General features: G+C 47.1%; 1 protein-coding gene across 2 annotated transcripts in view; it reads right to left on the reverse strand.

Annotated features, from left to right (window-relative positions):
* The window catches only part of dennd2b (DENN domain containing 2B), a 489,686-nt gene that overhangs the window by 177,390 nt on the left and 292,170 nt on the right, over window positions 1-20,126 (reverse strand). For both annotated transcript variants that reach the window (XM_070899957.1, XM_070899956.1), the window contains exon 5: window positions 12,646-12,791. In XM_070899957.1, coding sequence (XP_070756058.1) covers window positions 12,646-12,791 — 146 coding nt within the window. The remainder of the gene's footprint in view (window positions 1-12,645; window positions 12,792-20,126) is intronic.

The following is a 20,126-nucleotide window of genomic DNA, read 5'->3' on the forward strand; positions in this document are numbered from 1 at the left end:
CCAATCCTCAGAATGTGACGGAGCTGCGTTCGTTCCTTGGTCTACTCAACTACTTCGGTAATTTCCTGCCTAGATTGAGCACTTCATTAGAGCCACTGCACATGCTGCTAAGAAAAGGTTTGGGGTGCATCTCAAGATGGAGCTTTTGAGAAAGCTACTACTCTGCTTTGCTCTAACAAGCTGCTGGTACATTATGATCCGTGGAAGCGTCTAGTATTGGCCTGTGATGCTTCGTAATATGGAGGTTGCGTGCTCCAACAAGCTAATGAGTCGGGTAAACTACAACCTGTTGCATATGCTTCTAAAAGTTTGTCTAAGGCAGAAAGAGCCTATAGCATGGTAGAAGAAGAAACATTAGCCTGTGTGTATGGGGTTAAAAAGATGCATCAGTATCTGTTTGGTCTTCGGTTTGAACTGGAAACAGATCACAAGCCACTCATTTAATTGTTTCGGAAAACAAAAGTATCAATACCAATGCATCATCTGGCATCCAGAGGTGGGCACTGACATTATCTGCCTATGATTATGTCATTCGCCATAGACCTAGCACCGAGAATTGTGCCGATGCACTGAGCTGTCTGCCATTGCCCACACCGGAGGTGGAGACGCTACATCCTGCAGACCTGCTGTTAGTTATGGATGCTTTTGAAAGTGAAGGAACCCCTGTCACGGCCCAACAAGTTAAGACCTGGATCAGCCAGGACCCGATATTATCGGTTGTGAAACATTGTGTCCTTAATGGTGATTGGTCTGCCATACTCAAGCAAATGGGTGATGAGACCGAAGCTTACAACAGTCGCAAAGACGAACTATACATTGTCAGATTGTTTACTGTGGGGTAATTGTGTTGTTATGCCTAAGAAAAGCAGAAAGAAATTTGTACATGATCTACATAGCACTCATCCTGGTATTGTCATGATGAAAGCCATTGCCAGGTCTCATGTATGGTGGCCTGGAATTGACTGATCTGGAATCATGTGTGCATCAGTGCAACACTTGCATGCAGCTAAGTAAAGCACCAGCGGAATCGCGCTGAGTCTTTGGTCATGGCCGTCGAAACCATGGTCCAGGATCCACATCGACTTTGCAGGTCCCTTCCTGGGAAAGATGTTCTTAGTTGTGGTGGATGCATATTCCAAGTGGATAGAGTGTATAATCATGTCATCCAGTACATCCACAACTACCATTGAGAGCCTTCGTGTCATGTTTGGTACTCATGGTCTGCCCGACATCATTGTAAGCGACAATGGACCTTGCTACACTAGTCTGGAGTTTCAAGAGTTCATGAAACTTAATGGTATCAAACATATGAGGTCAGCACCATTCAAACCCGCATCTAATGGTCAAGCAGAGCGTGCCGTCCAAACCATCAAGCAGAATATGAAACGTGTAACTCAAGGCTCACTGCAGACTCACTTGTCATGCAGATTGCTTAGTTACAGGACAAGACCCCACACGCTTACCAGGGTCTCCCCTGCTGAACTATTGATGAAGAGAGGTCTCAAGACCAAGCTCTCTCTTGTCCACCCTGACTTGAACGATCATGTTGAATACAGACATCAAAGTCAGCAGTGGTATCATGATCGCGCTGCTGTGTCACGGGACATTTCTGTTAATGATCCTGTGTATGTACTAAATTATGGTCAAGATCCCAAGTGGATCGCCGGTACTGTTACGGCCAAGGAGGGTAACAGAGTGTTTATCGTCAAGCTCAAGAATGGGAAAACATGCAGGAAACATGTCAATCAGATCAAGCTGCGGTACACGGATGAACCGGAACAGACTGAGGAAGACACAATCAGTGACCAACCAACCTACCCTCAGTCATCAGAGGACTCCGCTGTCATCAATGAATCTGGACTTTCAATCCCTGACATGGTCATTGTCACTCCCATCAGATCGGCTACCCAGCCCCCAGTCATAACAGACTCAGAACACTCGCCCGAGGCTGGAGTTGAACTGAGACGATCAACTTGGGAGCAGAAAGCCCCGGACCGTCTCAATCTGTAAAAAGACTGTTACTAAGATCTTAAATGGGGATATTGTTATGTATGTATGCTTGGGGTTATTAGCCATCAGGTGGCGCTCCTGTCAGAGGTCATTGGGCTGTACCCACATGTGTGTGGCCCAGGTATAAAAGGCAAGCCAACATGTAATGTAATCACTTTGGGCCCTAATAAAGCAGAGCCAGGTTTGTGCCTGTGTTAGTTTACAGTATTCAGTCTATTGAGTTATTACATACATAACACTTCAGTTGATGCAATGTGCTATCATTCATCGTGGTCCTTCACATCAGCCTGCTGCCTGTGCTGTGTGAGCCTACTCATGCCACCCACCCTGGCCCCTCCTCTGCTGCTACCCAGTTGTCTGTTCTGTTATATTTTGCAGAACTTGAGGCCAACCCTGACGATGCAGAAGATGATTCAGACACGGACGAGCCTGAAGAGGAGAACATCTTCTAATCTGACCTTCCAGACCAAGAGCATGGGGGTGAGGGGGAGGAGGAAGTCCCCACTCTTGTACTCACTCCGGAGGAGGTACTGGTGCTGCCCATTGAGGTGCCAGCCCCTTTCCTGAGTGGTGCGAGTGTTGGGACATTTGATGGTTTCACACTGTCCGAGGCTATGGGTCCCAGTGGGATGCTGTGAGCCACATCCACATTGCGACTCTGGGGCAATAATAGGCATGTTTTATTAGCCTTTGAATATAATTTTTTTTAATTAGAAAATGCTGACTACTGTACACTATAACTAGCAAATGGTTCTGTATAGTTTTTAAATTAATAATTAATTTTCAGTTATTTAAAATTGGGTTACTCACAGGTGGGTGAGTAGACACCCAGATTAAAAATGCTTTTTTGTGATAAACCCATTTTCAGTTGTATTATTCAAATTGCACTAAGTCACAATATAGCAAGGAATATTTTTAACGCAAATTTTTTTTTCTTACATTATGTTCTGAAAAGCTGTACAATTGTGCTGGTTCTTGGCAGATTTTGCATTTGGCAGAAGCTTGAGAACAAAAACTTCTTAAAACTAGTGCAATTTTGGGCGCAATTTGCGCCTAGATCAATGATTGTGCCCAAAGCAGAAACTCTACCCCAACATGTTCACATGGAGGTAACTTTCACCATTACTGCTGGCATAATGGATCATCCACCCGATATAGAACCCATCAATTTTTACTTCCATTTGTGCCCTTGCTGACCCCATAACATTTCTAAAAAGGCTTGTGTGTCCATTTTCTGACCATCTTCCAACATTTCTTTTAAGGTCCGCTGGTTAGGACGCAGTACCAATAGGCAAAGTGTGTGCAGTGCATGCCTTGAAAATTGGTACTTTCAAATTGCAGCAAGGTCCTACAACCTGCATAAGATCCCGATTTAAATATTTTAATAAGGTTATTGCTTGTTTCAATCAGGAGCATAAAGTGGCCCTTTTGGGGCGGCTTAAAAACCAAGTCAGGCAGACCTCAGAAGGCAATATGATTGCATTTTCTTGTCAAGTATATAAATAACAAATTTATTTTATAGTAGGATTGGTGGAGCACTGCACTTCTAAAGATGGGAGCTATGTCTCTGTGCTTTACGAGTGGAGCATGAGTTTGCACACCATTGGGAAGGCCACTCCAGTTGAGGTCTGAAACATTTCAGGCTCACTGAAATTGGTTACGTATAGTGCAGGTCTTAGTTAAAAATATTTCAAAAGAAACATGAGGAAAATGTCTATCCAACGCCGTCAATCTCAGTTATGCTAATATCAGATGACTTTTAGCCGTGAAACTACACCAGCACATTATTTGTGTAAATCCAGGAAATCCGCAAGCTGGTCTTTTACATAGAGGGTGGGGCTATGTAAATGAGTGTCAGAGGGTTCCGGACCTATCTCAGGAGTGGCGCAAATGATTTAGGAAGTCTGCACATAATGGGCCCAAATTTCCCCAACCCCTTTTTCTGGCACATTACCCAAGGTGCGCCAACTTTCTGCTCCTAAAACGGCACCAAAAACATAGCTCCTTATTCCCCCTGCTCCGTGGACCATCCTAGGGCTTGACGCGGCAATCACAGTGGGGGGCGGAGCTACAGCCCTGCGCCGAAAACAGTGCCAGCAGCTGTGCGCAGGCGCAGTGGAGTCTGCGCGCATGTGCAGTAACTCCTCACCCTCCCAGCGTATCCCGATGCTCACCGCCCCTATCCCTGGCCGAAGGGACGACCCAATGTTCACTGCCTCTATCCCAGGCCTAGTGGTCTGCCGCACAGGCCAGCCGCTGCCTTCCTTGCCTCAACCACGCTCCATGATTGGACATCCTGAGGCATCCAATCTCCCCCGATCTCTATCCCCGAGACCTCTGTTCCCCCCTCCCCGAGGCCTCTGATCCTCCCCTCTGGCCGACAATCGCCTTCCCGGCCTCCCCCCTCCAGTCCCAATGCTCCTCTGGCTCCTGAGCTCCAATCCCAGCCCCTCCCCAGACGCTCCTTCAGCCCCCGACACTTCTCCAGCTCCTGAGTCCCGATCTCTGCCACTGCTGGAAAAGTGTTCACATTTGGGGGTGTTCGACGAGGAAAAAATTGGCTGTGAAACCTTCCTCAGTAAAATAGCCCCTAAACCTCACTCCCTAAAGTCACTCCTGGTGATCTTGGAGCGTTCCAGACTCAAACCACTCTGAGGGCTACAAGAAACAGGTTGGCGCGGGGAGACTTTTAATCAGGGGTGGGGGGGGGGAAAAGAGTTTTGATCGGGGGGGGGGGGGCGGTGGAAGAGTTTTAATTGGGGAGGGGGTGGAGGAGGAGAGTTTCTTTAAAGGATTTAGAAAAAGAACAAGCTGCTCAAGGTGTCCCTGACGATTACGTGTGCGGGAAGTGTATCCGCCTCCAGCTCCTGACAGACCGCGTTGCGGAGTTGGAGCTGAGGGTGGATTCACTCTGGAGCATCCACGATGCTGAGAATGACGTGAGCATCACGTGTAGCGAGTTGGTCGTACCACAGGGAAAGGGTCCACAGCCAGATAGGGAATGGAAGACCAACATGAAGAGCAGTGCAAGGAAGGTAGTGCAGGAGTCCCCTGTGGTCATCCCCCTGCAAAACAGATACACTGCTTTGGGTACTGTTGAGGGGGATGACTCATCAGGGGAGGGCAGCAGCAGCCAAGTTCATGGCACCGTGGCTGGCTCTGCTGCACAGGAGGGCAGGAAAAAGAGTGGGAGAACAATAGTGATTGGGGATTCAATGGTGAGGGGAATAGATAGGCGTTTCTGCGGCCGCAACCGAGACTCCAGGATGGTATGTTGCCTCCCTGGTGCAAGGGTCAAGGATGTCTCGGAGCGGGTGCAGGACATTCTAAAAAGGGAGGGAGAACAGCCAGTTGTCGTGGTGCACATTGGTACCAACGACATAGGTAAAAAGAGGGATGAGGTCCTACGAAACGAATTTAAGGAGCTAGGAGCTAAATTAAAAAGTAGGACCTCAAAAGTAGTAATCTCGGGATTGCTACCAGTGCCACGTGATAGTCAGAGTAGGAATCGCAGGATAGCGCAGATGAATACGTGGCTTGAGCAGTGGTGCAACAGGGAGGGATTCAAATTCCTGGGGCATTGGAACCGGTTCTGGGGGAGGTGGGACCAGTACAAACCGGACGGTCTGCACCTGGGCAGGACCGGAACCAATGTCCTAGGGGGAGTGTTTGCTAGTGCTGTTGGGGAGGATTTAAACTGATATGGCAGGGGGATGGGAACCAATGCAGGGAGACAGAGGGAAACAAAAAGGAGGCAAAAGCAAAAGACAGAAAGGAGATGAGAAAAAGTGGAGGGCAGAGAAACCCAAGGCAAAGAACAAAAAGGGCCACTGTACAGCAAAATTGTAAAAGGACAAAGGGTGTTAAAAGAACAAGCCTGAAGGCTTTGTGTCTTAATGCAAGGAGTATCCGCAATAAAGTGGATGAATTAACTGTGCAAATAGATGTTAACAAATATGATGTGATTGGGATTACGGAGACGTGGCTCCAGGATGATCAGGGCTGGGAACTCAACATCCAGGGGTATTCAACATTCAGGAAAGATAGAATAAAAGGAAAAGGAGGTGGGGTAGCATTGCTGGTTAAGGAGCAAATTAAGGCAATAGTTCGGAAGGACATTAGCTTGGATGATGTGGAATCTATATGGGTAGAGCTGCAGAATACCAAAGGACAAAAAACGTTAGTGGGAGTTGTGTACAGACCTCCAAACAGTAGTAGTGATGTTGGGGAGGGCATCAAACATGAAATTAGGGGTGCGTGCAATAAAGGTGCAGCAGTTATAATGGGTGACTTTAATATGCACATAGATTGGGTTAACCAAACTGGAAGCAATACGGTAGAGGAGGATTTCCTGGAGTGCATAAGGGATGGTTTTTTGGACCAATATGTCGAGGAACCAACTAGGGGGGAGGCCATCTTAGACTGGGTGTTGTGTAATGAGAGAGGATTAATTAGCAATCTCGTTGTGCGAGGCCCCTTGGGGAAGAGTGACCATAATATGGTGGAATTCTGCATTAGGATGGAGAATGAAACAGTTAATTCAGAGACCATGGTCCAGAACTTAAAGAAGGGTAACTTTGAAGGTATGAGGCGTGAATTGGCTAGGATAGATTGGCGAATGATACTTAAGGGGTTGACTGTGGATGGGCAATGGCAGACATTTAGAGACCGCATGGATGAACTACAACAATTGTACATTCCTGTCTGTCGTAAAAATAAAAAAGGGAAGGTGGCTCAACCGTGGCTATCAAGGGAAATCAGGGATAGCATTAAAGCCAAGGAAGTGGCATACAAATTGGCCAGAAATAGCAGAGAACCCGGGGACTGGGAGAAATTTAGAACTCAGCAGCGGAGGACAAAGGGTTTGATTAGGGCAGGGAAAATGGAGTATGAGAAGAAGCTTGCAGGGAACATTAAGACGGATTGCAAAAGTTTCTATAGATATGTAAAGAGAAAAAGGTTAGTAAAGACAAACGTAGGTCCCCTGCAGTCAGAATCAGGGGAAGTCATAACGGGGAACAAAGAAATGGCGGACCAATTGAACAAGTACTTTGGTTCGGTATTCACTGAGGAGGACACAAACAACCTTCCGGATATAAAAAGGGTCAGAGGGTCTAGTAAGGAGGAGGAACTGAGGGAAATTCTTATTAGTCGGGAAATTGTGTTGGGGAAATTGATGGGATTGAAGGCCGATAAATCCCCAGGGCCTGATGGACTGCACCCCAGAGTACTTAAGGAGGTGGCCTTGGAAATAGTGGATGCATTGACAGTCATTTTCCAACATTCCATTGACTCTGGATCAGTTCCTATGGAGTGGAGGGTAGCCAATGTTACCCCACTTTTTAAAAAAGGAGGGAGAGAGAAAACAGGGAATTACAGACCGGTCAGCCTGACATCGGTAGTGGGTAAAATGATGGAATCAATTATTAAGGATGTCATCGCAGTGCATTTGGAAAGAGGTAATATGATAGGTCCAAGTCAGCATGGATTTGTGAAAGGGAAATCATGCTTGACAAATCTTCTGGAATTTTTTGAGGATGTTTCCAGTAGAGTGGACAAGGGAGAACCAGTTGATGTGGTATATTTGGACTTTCAGAAGGCTTTCGACAAGGTCCCACACAAGAGATTAATGTACAAAGTTAAAGCACATGGGATTGGGGGTAGTGTGCTGACATGGATTGAGAACTGGTTGTCAGACAGGAAGCAAAGAGTAGGAGTAAATGGGGACTTTTCAGAATGGCAGGCAGTGACTAGTGGGGTACCGCAAGGTTCTGTGCTGGGGCCCCAGCTGTTTACACTGTACATTAATGATTTAGACGAGGGGTTAAATGTAGTATCTCCAAATTTGCGGATGACACTAAGTTGGGTGGCAGTGTGAGCTGCAAGGAGGATTCTATGAGGCTGCAGAGCGACTTGGATAGGTTAGGTGAGTGGGCAAATGCATGGCAGATGAAGTATAATGTGGATAAATGTGAGGTTATCCACTTTGGTGGTAAAAACAGAGAGACAGACTATTATCTGAATGGTGACAGATTAGGAAAAGGGCAGGTGCAAAGAGACCTGGGTGTCATGGTACATCAGTCATTGAAGGTTGGCATGCAGGTACAGCAGGCGGTTAAGAAAGCAAATGGCATGTTGGCCTTCATAGCGAGGGGATTTGAGTACAAGGGCAGGGAGGTGTTGCTACAATTGTACAGGGCCTTGGTGAGGCCACACCTGGAGTATTGTGTACAGTTTTGGTCTCCTAACCTGAGGAAGGACATTCTTGCTATTGAGGGAGTGCAGCGAAGGTTCACCAGACTGATTCCCGGGATGGTGGGACTGACCTATCAAGAAAGACTGGATCAACTGGGCTTGTATTCACTGGAGTTCAGAAGAATGAGAGGGGACCTCATAGAAACGTTTAAAATTCTGACGGGGTTAGACAGGTTAGATGCAGGAAGAATGTTCCCAATGTTGGGGAAGTCCAGAACCAGGGGACACAGTCTAAGGATAAGGGGGAAGCCATTTAGGACCGAGATGAGGAGGAATTTCTTCACCCAGAGAGTGGTGAACCTGTGGAATTCTCTACCACAGAAAGTTGTTGAGGCCAATTCACTAAATATATTCAAAAAGGAGTTAGATGAAGTCCTTACTACTAGGGGAATCAAGGGGTATGGTGAGAAAGCAGGAATGGGGTACTGAAGTTGCATGTTCAGCCATGAACTCATTGAATGGCGGTGCAGGCTAGAAGGGCCGAATGGCCTACTCCTGCACCTATTTTCTATGTTTCTATGTTTCTATGAATTAGAAAAGTTGTCCCTAGATTGTCTGCTGATAAGAGCAGTAAGAAAGGCAATCAGCACCATCAAAATTCAACTTCTGGTGTAAATGATATTAAAAAGTGCATATTTTATGAAGCTTTATATAATGAAATGTGTAAATTATGCAAAACATTACAGTACAAGATCGGTATTAGTTGTTGTGAAGGTGTTTAGTGCTTTGCAAGGTTCTCTGTGCTTCCCTCCCCTCCTCCTATCTCTGGCTACCTGCGCCTGATTTCTTAACTCTCCGCAAGGGTTTTCTGTGCGGACACAAGTGGCCACATACGCTGGCCTAAGTTAGTTTGGAGCAACTATTAGCTGTCCAAACTGGCTTAAATGGCCAAAACAGGCGTAGGTGGCTGGTAACGCCCCCTTTTGAACAAAACTAAACTAAATTTAAAAAATTCTAACTATCTCACTACACTGGAGCAAATTAAATGGGCAGAATTGCGACTTTTAAGATACTCCAGAAAAATCAAGTTGCTCCAAAAAAACGGAGCAACTCCTGGGGAAATTTGGGCCCCAAGATGTTATATCGTAAAACCGGCGTAAGTCAGTTACATGCAAATTTCTTTGGAACTAAAACGTGCAACTCCACTCTTATGCTGTAATTACCCCCAAAACATTCCAGGAAATTTCAGGCCAATATTTTTGTTTTAGTGCTGGACAAGATCTGTTCCATAATAGAAACTGTTGTTTCAAATATTACTTAACACTCAGTGACATCTTATGGTGATAGTTTCTTGACCCATAAAGTATTTTTCTTTACATTCAAATTTATTTTATAAGTTATGTAGAATAGTATCACAAATGTTCCATTTAAAACATGCTGCATGGCTACGTAATAATTTTAAGCTGAAGCATAATGAAATAATTGAAATTGTTGAAAGAATTTCTCTGGCATGTTCGTACTTGATTCAAACCAGGTTAGCCTGGCTAGTGCAGCTGTGGCAGTTCTTTTATAAGACCAAACTTGATATATTATACACATACCACTATTTACAGGGCCCGCTTCTCTGCAAGGAGATGGAAACCACACTACTACCCACTAGCTGGTCTGTGCATTCCTGTTATTGTTCACATTAACTCAACTCTCAGAAGACTGCAATGGTATTTCTGGATTGATGGCAAGAAAAATATAGCTTTTTTACGTATTTTACACGTACTCTGAATTATAGTAAAATGTGATAAGTCATACTGTCCTGTTGGTTTTAATGACCTGATGGTGTAACTGATTTACTTTGCTGGTCAGAGAAAACTGGTGAGTCTGACTTTTTCACAGGTGCAACCAATTTCATGGTGACACAGCGGCACAGTTTATACACAGATTTTGCTCGATATTGTCACAAATTTACACATTGGGCACTGGCATAAAAGAGTCTGTATTTTGAAGCTGTTAATCTGCAAATGGTACTTTTAATTATTGCATATATGTGAATGTATATATATTTTTAAAAATCCATCAACTCTAGAACAGCTTGAACCTCCCTTAACTGGATCCCTCGGGACCTGGCCTGTTCCGAATGAGGGATTTTGCCAGATGAGGGGAGGTCATTGGCTCGCGGTCAGAGGGGGGTGGGAGGAGGTCGCTCGAGGTCGGGGGAAGTGGAGGAGGTCGGCGGCCCGAGCAGGTCCAGCAGGCCCCGAAGTGTCGGCGAACCGCGAACAGTCAGTAAGACCCGCAGGTCCCACCCTCCAGAGGGAGCGCTGAGCGGAGGAAGGGCCAGCCTGCGGACTGTGGCTACAGGAATTCCAGCAGGGAGACAAGGAGATGGCAGCCAATAACCCTGGCATTGAGTAGAAAGATTATATTGGTGAGTACCCTGTACGAATTTTTTTTTAATGTACGGTCTGTGACCGGTCGCGGGAGTGCGGCAGTGTTTCAGGGCTGGCTGGCTGGGGGCTGGAAGTGCGGCAGTGTTTCGGGGCGGGCTGGCTGGGGGCTGGGAGTGCGGCAGTGTTTCGGGGCTGGCTGGGGGCTGGAAGTGCGGCAGTGTTTCGGGGCTGGCTGGGGGCTGGGAGTGCGGCAGTGTTTCGGGGCGGGCTGGCTGGGGGCTGGGAGTGCGGCAGTGTTTCGGGGCGGGCTGGCTGGGGGCTGGAAGTGCGGCAGTGTTTCGGGGCTGGCTGGCTGGGGGCTGGAAGTGCAGCAGTGTTTCGGGGCTGGCTGGGGGCTGGGAGTGCGGCAGTGTTTCGGGGCTGGCTGGCTGGGGGCTGGGAGTGCGGCAGTGTTTCGGGGCTGGCTGGCTGGGGGCTGGAAGTGCGGCAGTGAGGAAAGCTGAGTGGGGAATCTGCAGCAGAAACATAGATTCACAACAAAATGCTAAACAACAGAAAAATAGATAATCACAATCGCAGGAGTTGGCAGGTAAGGAAGGATTTTGGCCAGCGTGCGCCACCCGGGAATGGTGCCGGATGAGGGATGGTGCCGGATAAGGGAGTCCCGGATAAGGGAGGTTTAACCTGTTTTGATATCCTCAGCTGTGGCTCAGATGGGCAGCACACTCGCCTCTGAGTCAGAAGGTTGTGGGTTTAAGTCCCACTCCAGGGACTTGAGCTCATAAATCTAGGCTGACACTCCAGTGCCGTGCTGAGGGAGTGCTGCACTGTCAGAGGTGTCGTATTTCGGATGAGACGTTAATCTGAGGCCCAGTCTACTTTCTCACATGGACGTTAAAGATCCCATGGCACTATTTCGAAGAAGAACAGGGGAGTTATCCCTGGTGCCCTGGCCAATATTTATCACTCAATCAACACAACAAAACAGATGATCTGGTCATTATCACATTGCTGTTTGTGGGAGCTTGCTGTGGGCAGATTGGCAGCAGCATTTCCCACATTACAACAGTGACTACACTCCAAAAGTACTTCATTGGCTGTAAAGTGCTTTGAGATGTCCAGTGGTCGTGAAAAGTGCTATATAAATGCAAGTCTTTCTTTCACTAAAGACCTTATGCTATCACTTTAATTAGAATGAAGATATTATTATAATTTGATACTCATTTAAAACAAATAAAATTAGTAATAAACTTGAATTTATATTGCGCCTTTAACGTAATAAAATGTCCAGAAGTGTTTTCAGACAAAATTTGACAAAAGTCTGCATTTATATCAGATCTCTCATAAATGTTCCAAAGCACTTTTCATATCGTCTCATCTGAATGACAACATTGCTGACAATAATACACTCCTTCAGTACTTCACTGGACTGTTATCTTAGGTTATGTACTGAAATCCTGGAGTGGGATTTGAACCCACAGCCTTCATTTTACGTGGGAAAATGTCCCATTGATATAATAATTGAAGCGATAGAAAGCTGACTGGGTCTATTCCAAGCTCGCTGACAGGCACTGGAGAAGTTAAACCAGATTTACACAGCTGAACATATAGTTATCCATATTTCTGAATTTCTATAGCTTCAAACATCCTAAAACTGAGCTAATTTTAGAAAAAGCAGACTCTGTTTTAAAACCTATGTTTTGACAAGCTAGTTTTAAGTTTTCCCTCATAACCTATAACTAGTGATTTTTTGGCTTAAAGTCAGAAAGCAATCAAAATCATAAAACATCACTTAACCCAGAACTGTTTCTTTAATGCTTAACATGTTTATTTCATTTTCAAGTTTAATTTTTTAACTCATTTTTTTGTTTTTGATAAGTTGTGAAAACAGCTTACATTTCCAAATCCAAATCAACGTGGTTAGGCCGGCTGTAAAAGATCACCACTTTCCCAGTTCTGTCCTCTACTCCTCTAGCCTTGTAAAAACAAACACACCCAGAAGTCTTCCTGTATGAACTGGATGAGAATTTCTACTGAATTAAAGCAAGAGAATTACCTGGGGAGGTGTGGTGTACTTCCTGTCCTGAGGGGAGCACATCCTGTGCAAAGAGTCTAGGGAATTCTCAGATGACAGCTGTAACTTTCTGCCAGGGAAGCGGTCTTTCAGCTCCACATCTTCATAAGGATTTTCTTTAGGTGTATCTGTGGAGCAGTGTAAGGAAAACACAAGCTGATTCAACAGAGTCATGTGAATCTAAAATATTTCCTCAGCTGGCAGACTGAGTCAGACTGCTGTTTGCAGTTAATTTTTTTCTCCTTTTGAAAGCACTTTTTTTTTGTTGTTTTATCCAGTGCTTTGTTAAAGTATAAAGTCCTATTTTGAAAGTGACCCAGAGAAGTAACCCTTCATAAGTCCCATACAATGCCGAACATAACTGGGCAGCGCTAGCGGCAGTGAACAGGATGTGATGTCACTTGGACTATTGCTTCAGATTTGGTTTAAGAATTTTTTTCAACATTTGGTGACTCATTTTCTGACCCTAAAGTTAAGCACAGTTCTATTCAGTATGTTAACGCTTTGCCACTATTCCTTAGAACAGAATACTGTACTTTAAAAAAAAAAGTCCAATATGTGTATTTCAGTGTCTTTAATATTGTTTCAATTAATTGGTCAGTGTCACAGCATCTGTGGAATGCTTCAACGGAGAGGGCATTCGCTCAAACCCAAGGCCTCTCAAAGGTACAGATTTTTACAATGAGAATTTGCCCATTAAGACCCTACTTTCTCATTAAGAAATAGCAAAAGCATTTGTGCTAATTCACTTACTACATTTGAAAGTCCAACTTATAAAGTCCGAGAAAACTGATAGGTCAGAGGAAAGGCATTCATGGCTCTCTCGGAACGTCACGAATTTCAATAGTGCAGATTGTTCCTTATATCAGTTTTAGTTTGCCTACATAACAAAAAGACACAAAGCATGATTCTCTCTTTCCTCTCTCCTCTGCTGAAGACACAAAATCTCACCGTCTCATTCTGTGGACACTGGCCTCAATCCAGTACTTTGCCAAAGTTGACCTTTATGTATGATCCTAGAAAGTGAATGTCTCGGCTATTCAACATGTAGGGAAACACAGCTCAATGCTGTCCGAGCAAACATCCACAACAACCACCGTGTGATGTCTGGAAGGCTCTGATTTCCCGCCAGCAAAAGTGCACTAAGGCCAATCGCAGCACACGCACCACCACCACCACTCCGCCTTAGGTCAGGTGACACAACAATATAAATAACCGTGCTTATTGTGTTCCTAACACAGGGAGGTTAAAGTAACAGTGACCTCAGTCTTTATTAAGACACTCCAGAGTGAGGAGCAGGCCTTAGGGGCCGGCTTATATACAGTACTCCCAAGGGATGCTGGGATCCCATGGGACTTCAGGGGATGCGCTCCCTGGTGGCGGAACATGGGAGTGCATGCTTTACAGATACACAACATCACTCCCCCGCAAAGTCAAAAGTGAAAACTATTTACAAGGTGAGGCGGTTGGGAGCCTTTCTTTCCCTGGTGGACCGCCTCGGTACAAATGTCTGTTCAGGTGTATTGGCTGTGCCCTCGCTGGACTGGCGTGTTGTTGGCCCTGCAGAGGTGCTGGGTGAGCCTGGCCTTGCTGGGCTGTTGGGCGTGATGGGTTCGATTTCCTGGTCCGGGGTGGTGTCGTTGATCCTTTGGGTGTGTGTTGTGGGCTCGAAAAAGATGGTATCTGGTGTGGGTTGTTCAGGGCAGTCTGTGAACCGCAGCCTCGTTTGGTCCAGGTGCTTTCTGCAAATTTGTCCATTGTCTAGTTTGACTACAAACACCCTACTCCCTTCTTTAGCTATCACCGTGCCTGCGATCAACTTGGGACCATGTCCATATATTAGCACATACACAGGGTCATTCAGATCAATTTCCCGTGACACAGTGGCGCGACCATTGTTTACATTTTGTTGCTGCCGCCTGCTCTCTACCTGATCATGCAGGTTGGGGTGAACCAGCGAGAGTCTGGTTTTAAGTGTCCTTTTCATAAGTAGCTCAGCCGGGAGCACCCCTGTGAGCGAGTGGGGTCTCGTGCGGTAGCTGAGCAGTACTCGGGACAGGCGGGTTTGAAGTGAGCCTGCTGTGACTCATTTAAGGCTCTGTTTGATGGTTTGTACTGCCCGCTCTGCCTGCCCATTGGAGGCTGGTTTAAACAGGGTCGAGGTGACATGTTTGATCCCATTGCGGGTCATGAATTCTTTAAATTCGGCACTGGTGAAACATGGCCCGTTGTCACTGACCAGTATGTCAGGCAGGCCGTGGGTGGCAAACATGGCCCTCAGGCTTTCAATGGTGGCGGTGGCGGTGCTTCCCGACATTATTTCACATTCAATCCATTTTGAAAAAGCATCCACCACCACCAGGAACATTTTACCAAGAAACGGGCCCGCACAGTCGACATGGATCCTCGACCATGGTCTGGAGGGCCAGGACCACAAACATAGTGGTGCCTCTCTGGGCGCGTTGCTCAACTGAGCACACACGCTGCATTGCCGTACACAGGACTCTAAGTCAGAGTCAATACTGGGCCACCACACGTGGGATCTGGCTATCGCTTTCATCATTACTATACCCGGGTGTGTGCTGTGGAGATCCGAGATGAACGTCTCCCTGCCCTTTTTGGGTAGCACTACGCGGTTACCCCACAACAGGCAGTCTGCCCGAATGGACAGCTCGTCCTTTCGCCGCTGGAACAGCTTGATTAGCTCTTGCAGTTCAACGGGGATGCTGGCCCAGTTCCCCTGCAGTACACAGTTTTTTACTAGGGACAGCAGAGGATCTTGGCTGGTCCAAGTCCTAATCTGGCGGGCCGTGACAGGTGATTTATCATTTTCAAACACTTCCATGACCATCAACAAGTTTGCAGGCTGCGCCATTTCCACCCCCGTGGTGGGCAATGGTAGCCGACTGAGAGTATCCGCACAGTTCTCGGTGCCTGGCATGTGGCGGATGGGATGGTATAGTTATACGCTGATAGCGCGAGTGCCCACCTTTGTATGTGGACTAAGGCATGAGTATTTATCCCCTTGTTTTCAGCGAACAGGGATATGAGGGGCTTGTGATCGGTTTCCAGCTCAAATTTGAGGCCAAACAGGTACTAATGCATTTTCTTTACCGCGAACATACACGCTAATGCCTCTTTCTCAATCATGCTGTTGGCCCTCTCAGCCTTAGACAAGCTCCTGGAAGCATAGGCGACAGGTTGCAACTTCCCCGCACCGTTAGCTTGTTGTAATACACACCCGACTCCGTATGACAATGCGTCACATGCTCGCACAAGTCTTTTACACGGGTTATACATTACAAGCAGCTTGTTGGAGCATAAAATGTTTCTGGCTTTCTCAAAAGCAATTACTTGTGTTTTTCCCCATACCCAGTTCTCACCTTTGCGCAATAACACATGTAGGGGCTCTAAAAGGGTGCTTAACCCCGGTAGAAAGTTACCAAAATAGTTGAGGAGTCCCAGGAACGACCGCAGCTCTGTGACATTCTGTGGCCTGGGCGCATTCCTGATAGCCTCTGTCTTGGCGTCTGTGGGCCGAATGCTGTCCGCCACGATCTTTCTCCCCAAAAACTCCACTTCTGTTGCCATGAAGACGCATTTCGCCCTCTTCAGACGCAGCCCTACGCGATCCAGTCACTGGAGGGCCGTCTCCAGGTTTTGTAGGTGCTCGACGGTGTCCCGACCCGTGACCAATATGTCGTCCTGAAAAACCACCGTGTGTGGTACCGACTTGAGTAGGCTCTCCATGTTTCTCTGGAAGATCGCTGCAGCCGACCGAATTCCAAACGGGCATCTGTTGTAGATGAACAGTCCCTTGTGCGTGTTGATGCAGGTGAGGCCCTTCGAAGACTCCTCCAGCTCCTGTGTCATGTAGGCCGAAGTCAGGTCGAGCTTGGTGAACGTCTTGCCTCCTGCCAGCGTCGCAAATAGGTCGTCTGCCTTAGGTAGTGGGTATTGGTCCTGTAGCGCAAAATGCTTAATAGTTACTTTATAATCGCCGCAAATCCTGACTGTGTCATCACTTTTGAGTACTGGAACAATCGGGCTGGCCCACTCGCTGAATTCCACTGGGGAGATAATGCCCTCGCGTTGCAGCCTGTCCAGCTCGATTTCCACTCTCTCCCTCATCATGTGAGGTACCGCTCGCGCCTTGTGGTGAATGGGTCATGCCTCTGGGACCAAGTGAATCCGCACCTTCGCCCCGGAAAAGTTTCCAATGCCTGGCTCAAAAAGGGAAGGAAATTTGTTGAGAACCTGGGTACTTGAGGCCTCATCGACATGTGATAGCGCTCGGATGTCATCCCAGTTCCAGTGGATTTTGCCCAGCCAGCTCCTTCCAAGCAGTGTGGGGCCATCGCCCGGGACAATCCAGAGTGGCAGTTCATGCACCGTGCTCTCGTAGGTGACCTTGACCATGGCGCTGCCCAGGACAGTGATAAGCTCTTTGGTGTACGTTCTCAGTTTCGTGTGGATGGGGCTCAGGGCTGGTCTGAGTGCCTTGTTGCACCACATTCTCTCAAACATCTTTTTACTCATGATGGATTGGCTAGCGCCAGTGTCCAGTTCCATGGCTACGGGTAAGCCATTCACTTTTACATTTAGCATTATAGGTGGACATTTTGTTGAAAATGTTTGCACCCCGTACACTTCAGCATCTGCCTCCTTTCTGAGGCTCAAAATTGCTTTGATCCACCATGGACCGATCTTCCTCTGCCACGTGATGGTTAGCAGGTTTTGCAGAGCTTGCAGCTCGTCTGCAAGCTCGTTGGAGGTGCCCCATTGTTCCACAGCTCTTGCAAACATACCCTTTGAAGTGGCATGAATCGGCTGAATGGACGCCTCCACAACGCCAACAAGGTGTGAATTGCCTTGCATTCATCCTTTGTTGGGGAATCTGAGTCACCTGAGGCCTGCTGGCAGTTGCAGACTCGTGGTTTCTGCCCTGTACATTTCTGCTCGCAAACACAGTTCCAGTTAATTTATGAACATTGCTAGCACTTGTGTGCTGAGAGATTTGTTTGGTGTTAACACTGGTGGACATAAACACCTGTGCTATTGCAATGGCCTTACTGAGTGTCGGTGTCTCTACAGACAAAAGTTTTTGTAGGATAGTCTCGTGACCAATGCCCAAAAGTCTCTGAGCATCTGCTCCAGGTACCCATCAAACTCACATTGTCCTGCAAGTCGCCTTAGTTCGATGACGTAGCTCCCCACCTCCTGACCTTCAGATCGCTGGCACGTGTAGAACCGATACCTCACCATCAGCACGCTCTCCCTTGGGTTAAGATGCTCCCGAACCAGTGTACACAGCTCCTTATACAACTTATCTGTGGGTTTCACCGGAGCCAGAAGATTCTTCATGAGGCTGTAGATCCATGCCCCGCAGACCGTGAGGAGGACCGCTCTCCTTTTTGCAGCGCTTCCTTCTCCGTCCAGCTCATTGGCTACAAAGTACTGGTCTAGCCGTTCGACATAGGCTTCCCAGTCCTCACCCTCCGAGAACTTCTCCAGGATGCCCACAGTTTGCTGCATCTTTGCGTTGGATTCGTATTCTCGTTGCCAGTTAGTGTGTTCCTAACACAGATGAAACTGCACACAGGGAGGTTAAAGTAACAGTGACCTCAGACTTTATTAAGACACTCCAGAGTGAGGAACAGGCCTTTGGGGCCAGCTTATATACAGTGCTCCCAAGCGATGCTGGGATCCCTTGGGACTTCAGGGGATGCGCTCCCTGGTGGCGGAACATGGGAGTGCATGCTTTACAGATACACAACACCTGCAAAGTGCCCTGCGAGAGGCCATGAGACCTGTAGAAGAACAGTGAACTAGACAAAGTATTTGGAATAAATAATCCAGAAGAAACTATTTGTTTACTAGAAAGCAAAGTGATTGAAGAAAGTCACTAATTGGGGAGCAGAACAATCCGAAAAGAACAGTGCTTTAAAAAAAAGTGGAGTTACTGCATTTTTTCACACTTACAATTGTCTGTTGGTTAGAAACCGGGGGCTGTTGGGGAAATTCAGGTCGTTTGTGCCTCCCATTAGCGGCCCCGGGGGCGTAAATGATTTTTCGCCGGGTGTGGTGCTGCTATAGACTCCCGCAAAATTCAGCGGGACTTTAGTGGCTGCGCTAACCGGTAGTGCCCCCTTCCCACCAGTAGTGCCCCAGGCCATTGCGCCGGTGATAACAATGTCATCACCATGTGCAGCAACCCTTTTATTCCCCTTCTCCCCCCGCAGAATCGGTGACTAAGCCCTGCGCTTTAATGGAAGGGGTGGGCCCTGTCTTCCTGCTTGCGCTGGACGCCCATCCGTGTAGCACTGGAAAATTTGTATTGGTTAGTGTCCCGGTCCCACCCCCGCAAGGAAGTGAAGCACGAGGTTTTGCGCTCCACTTCCTCTCCGGGGCGGTAAGCCCAATTTAGCTGCCGGGGCGGGACTTCTGCGCCTGGCTCACGGCTGTTACTGCCACCAACCGGGGCGGTATGCATTTTCATCCCCCAGAACTTTGCAGGTCTATCGGCCTAAAATAGCCAAATGGTATTTTTGGTGTTTTTTTACAGAACCCTTTATTCCCATAGCTGCCCATATCTGGGAGCTTTCTCAGATACCATTACAGTGCTAAAAGATTCTCTGCAGAAATACCAAGGGAAATGACAGATTTCGGTGGTCATTTTGATGGGAATTTGGAGAGTGAAAGAAAAAGTGAAGGAAAGAGCAAAAGGTAACCAAATGGAAGAAAAAAGAGAGAAAAAATAGAGGGAGAAAAGACAGAAAGCAAAGAAATTATGGAGTAATAAGAAGCGCATCAAAATAACAAACTCAGAAAGTTATGAATATCATGTTATAATTTTAAATCTGAAACATTTCTGTTTTTTCCTGGTGGGGGAGAAGATAAAATCGTCTTACCATTGATTCCTTCATGGCTGTGATATAACTTAAGCATTTTTGTCTTTGACATATGATAGGATAGGCTTAATTCTTTCTGTCACAACACATATGCGGGCAGATTTTAGCTATGGACGGACTTCAGGGAGGAAGTGAAACACACTGCCTGCTTAGTTTCCTGCAGACAGTCTGAGCCAGTTTGAGGGCTGAGCCTCATTTCTATAATCTCAGTGAGCTGCAAGTAACAGGCAGCGGCTCCATCATGGAGCTGAGCTGGAAGGGGGCAGGGGTCACGGACAGGCCGGCAGCGGGATGGAAGATTTTTGTGGGCCAAGAGGAACATTCATGTTCCCACCGAGCCAAAGAAGGGGGAAGGTGACCACGAGCTTAGTCAAAGACTTGGGTTTTAAGGAAGCTATTAAAGGAGGAGAGGGCAAGGCGGAGGGGTTTAGGGAGGGAATTCTAGAGTGTGGGCACTAGACACCTGAAGGACCAACTGCCAATGGTGGGGCAGAGGTCGGAGGGTGCACAAGAGGCCAGAGTCAAAGCAGTGCAGTTGGTGGTGGGGGGGCG

This window comes from Pristiophorus japonicus, chromosome 14, assembly GCF_044704955.1.
Source record: "Pristiophorus japonicus isolate sPriJap1 chromosome 14, sPriJap1.hap1, whole genome shotgun sequence".
Taxonomy (NCBI): domain Eukaryota; kingdom Metazoa; phylum Chordata; class Chondrichthyes; family Pristiophoridae; genus Pristiophorus; species Pristiophorus japonicus.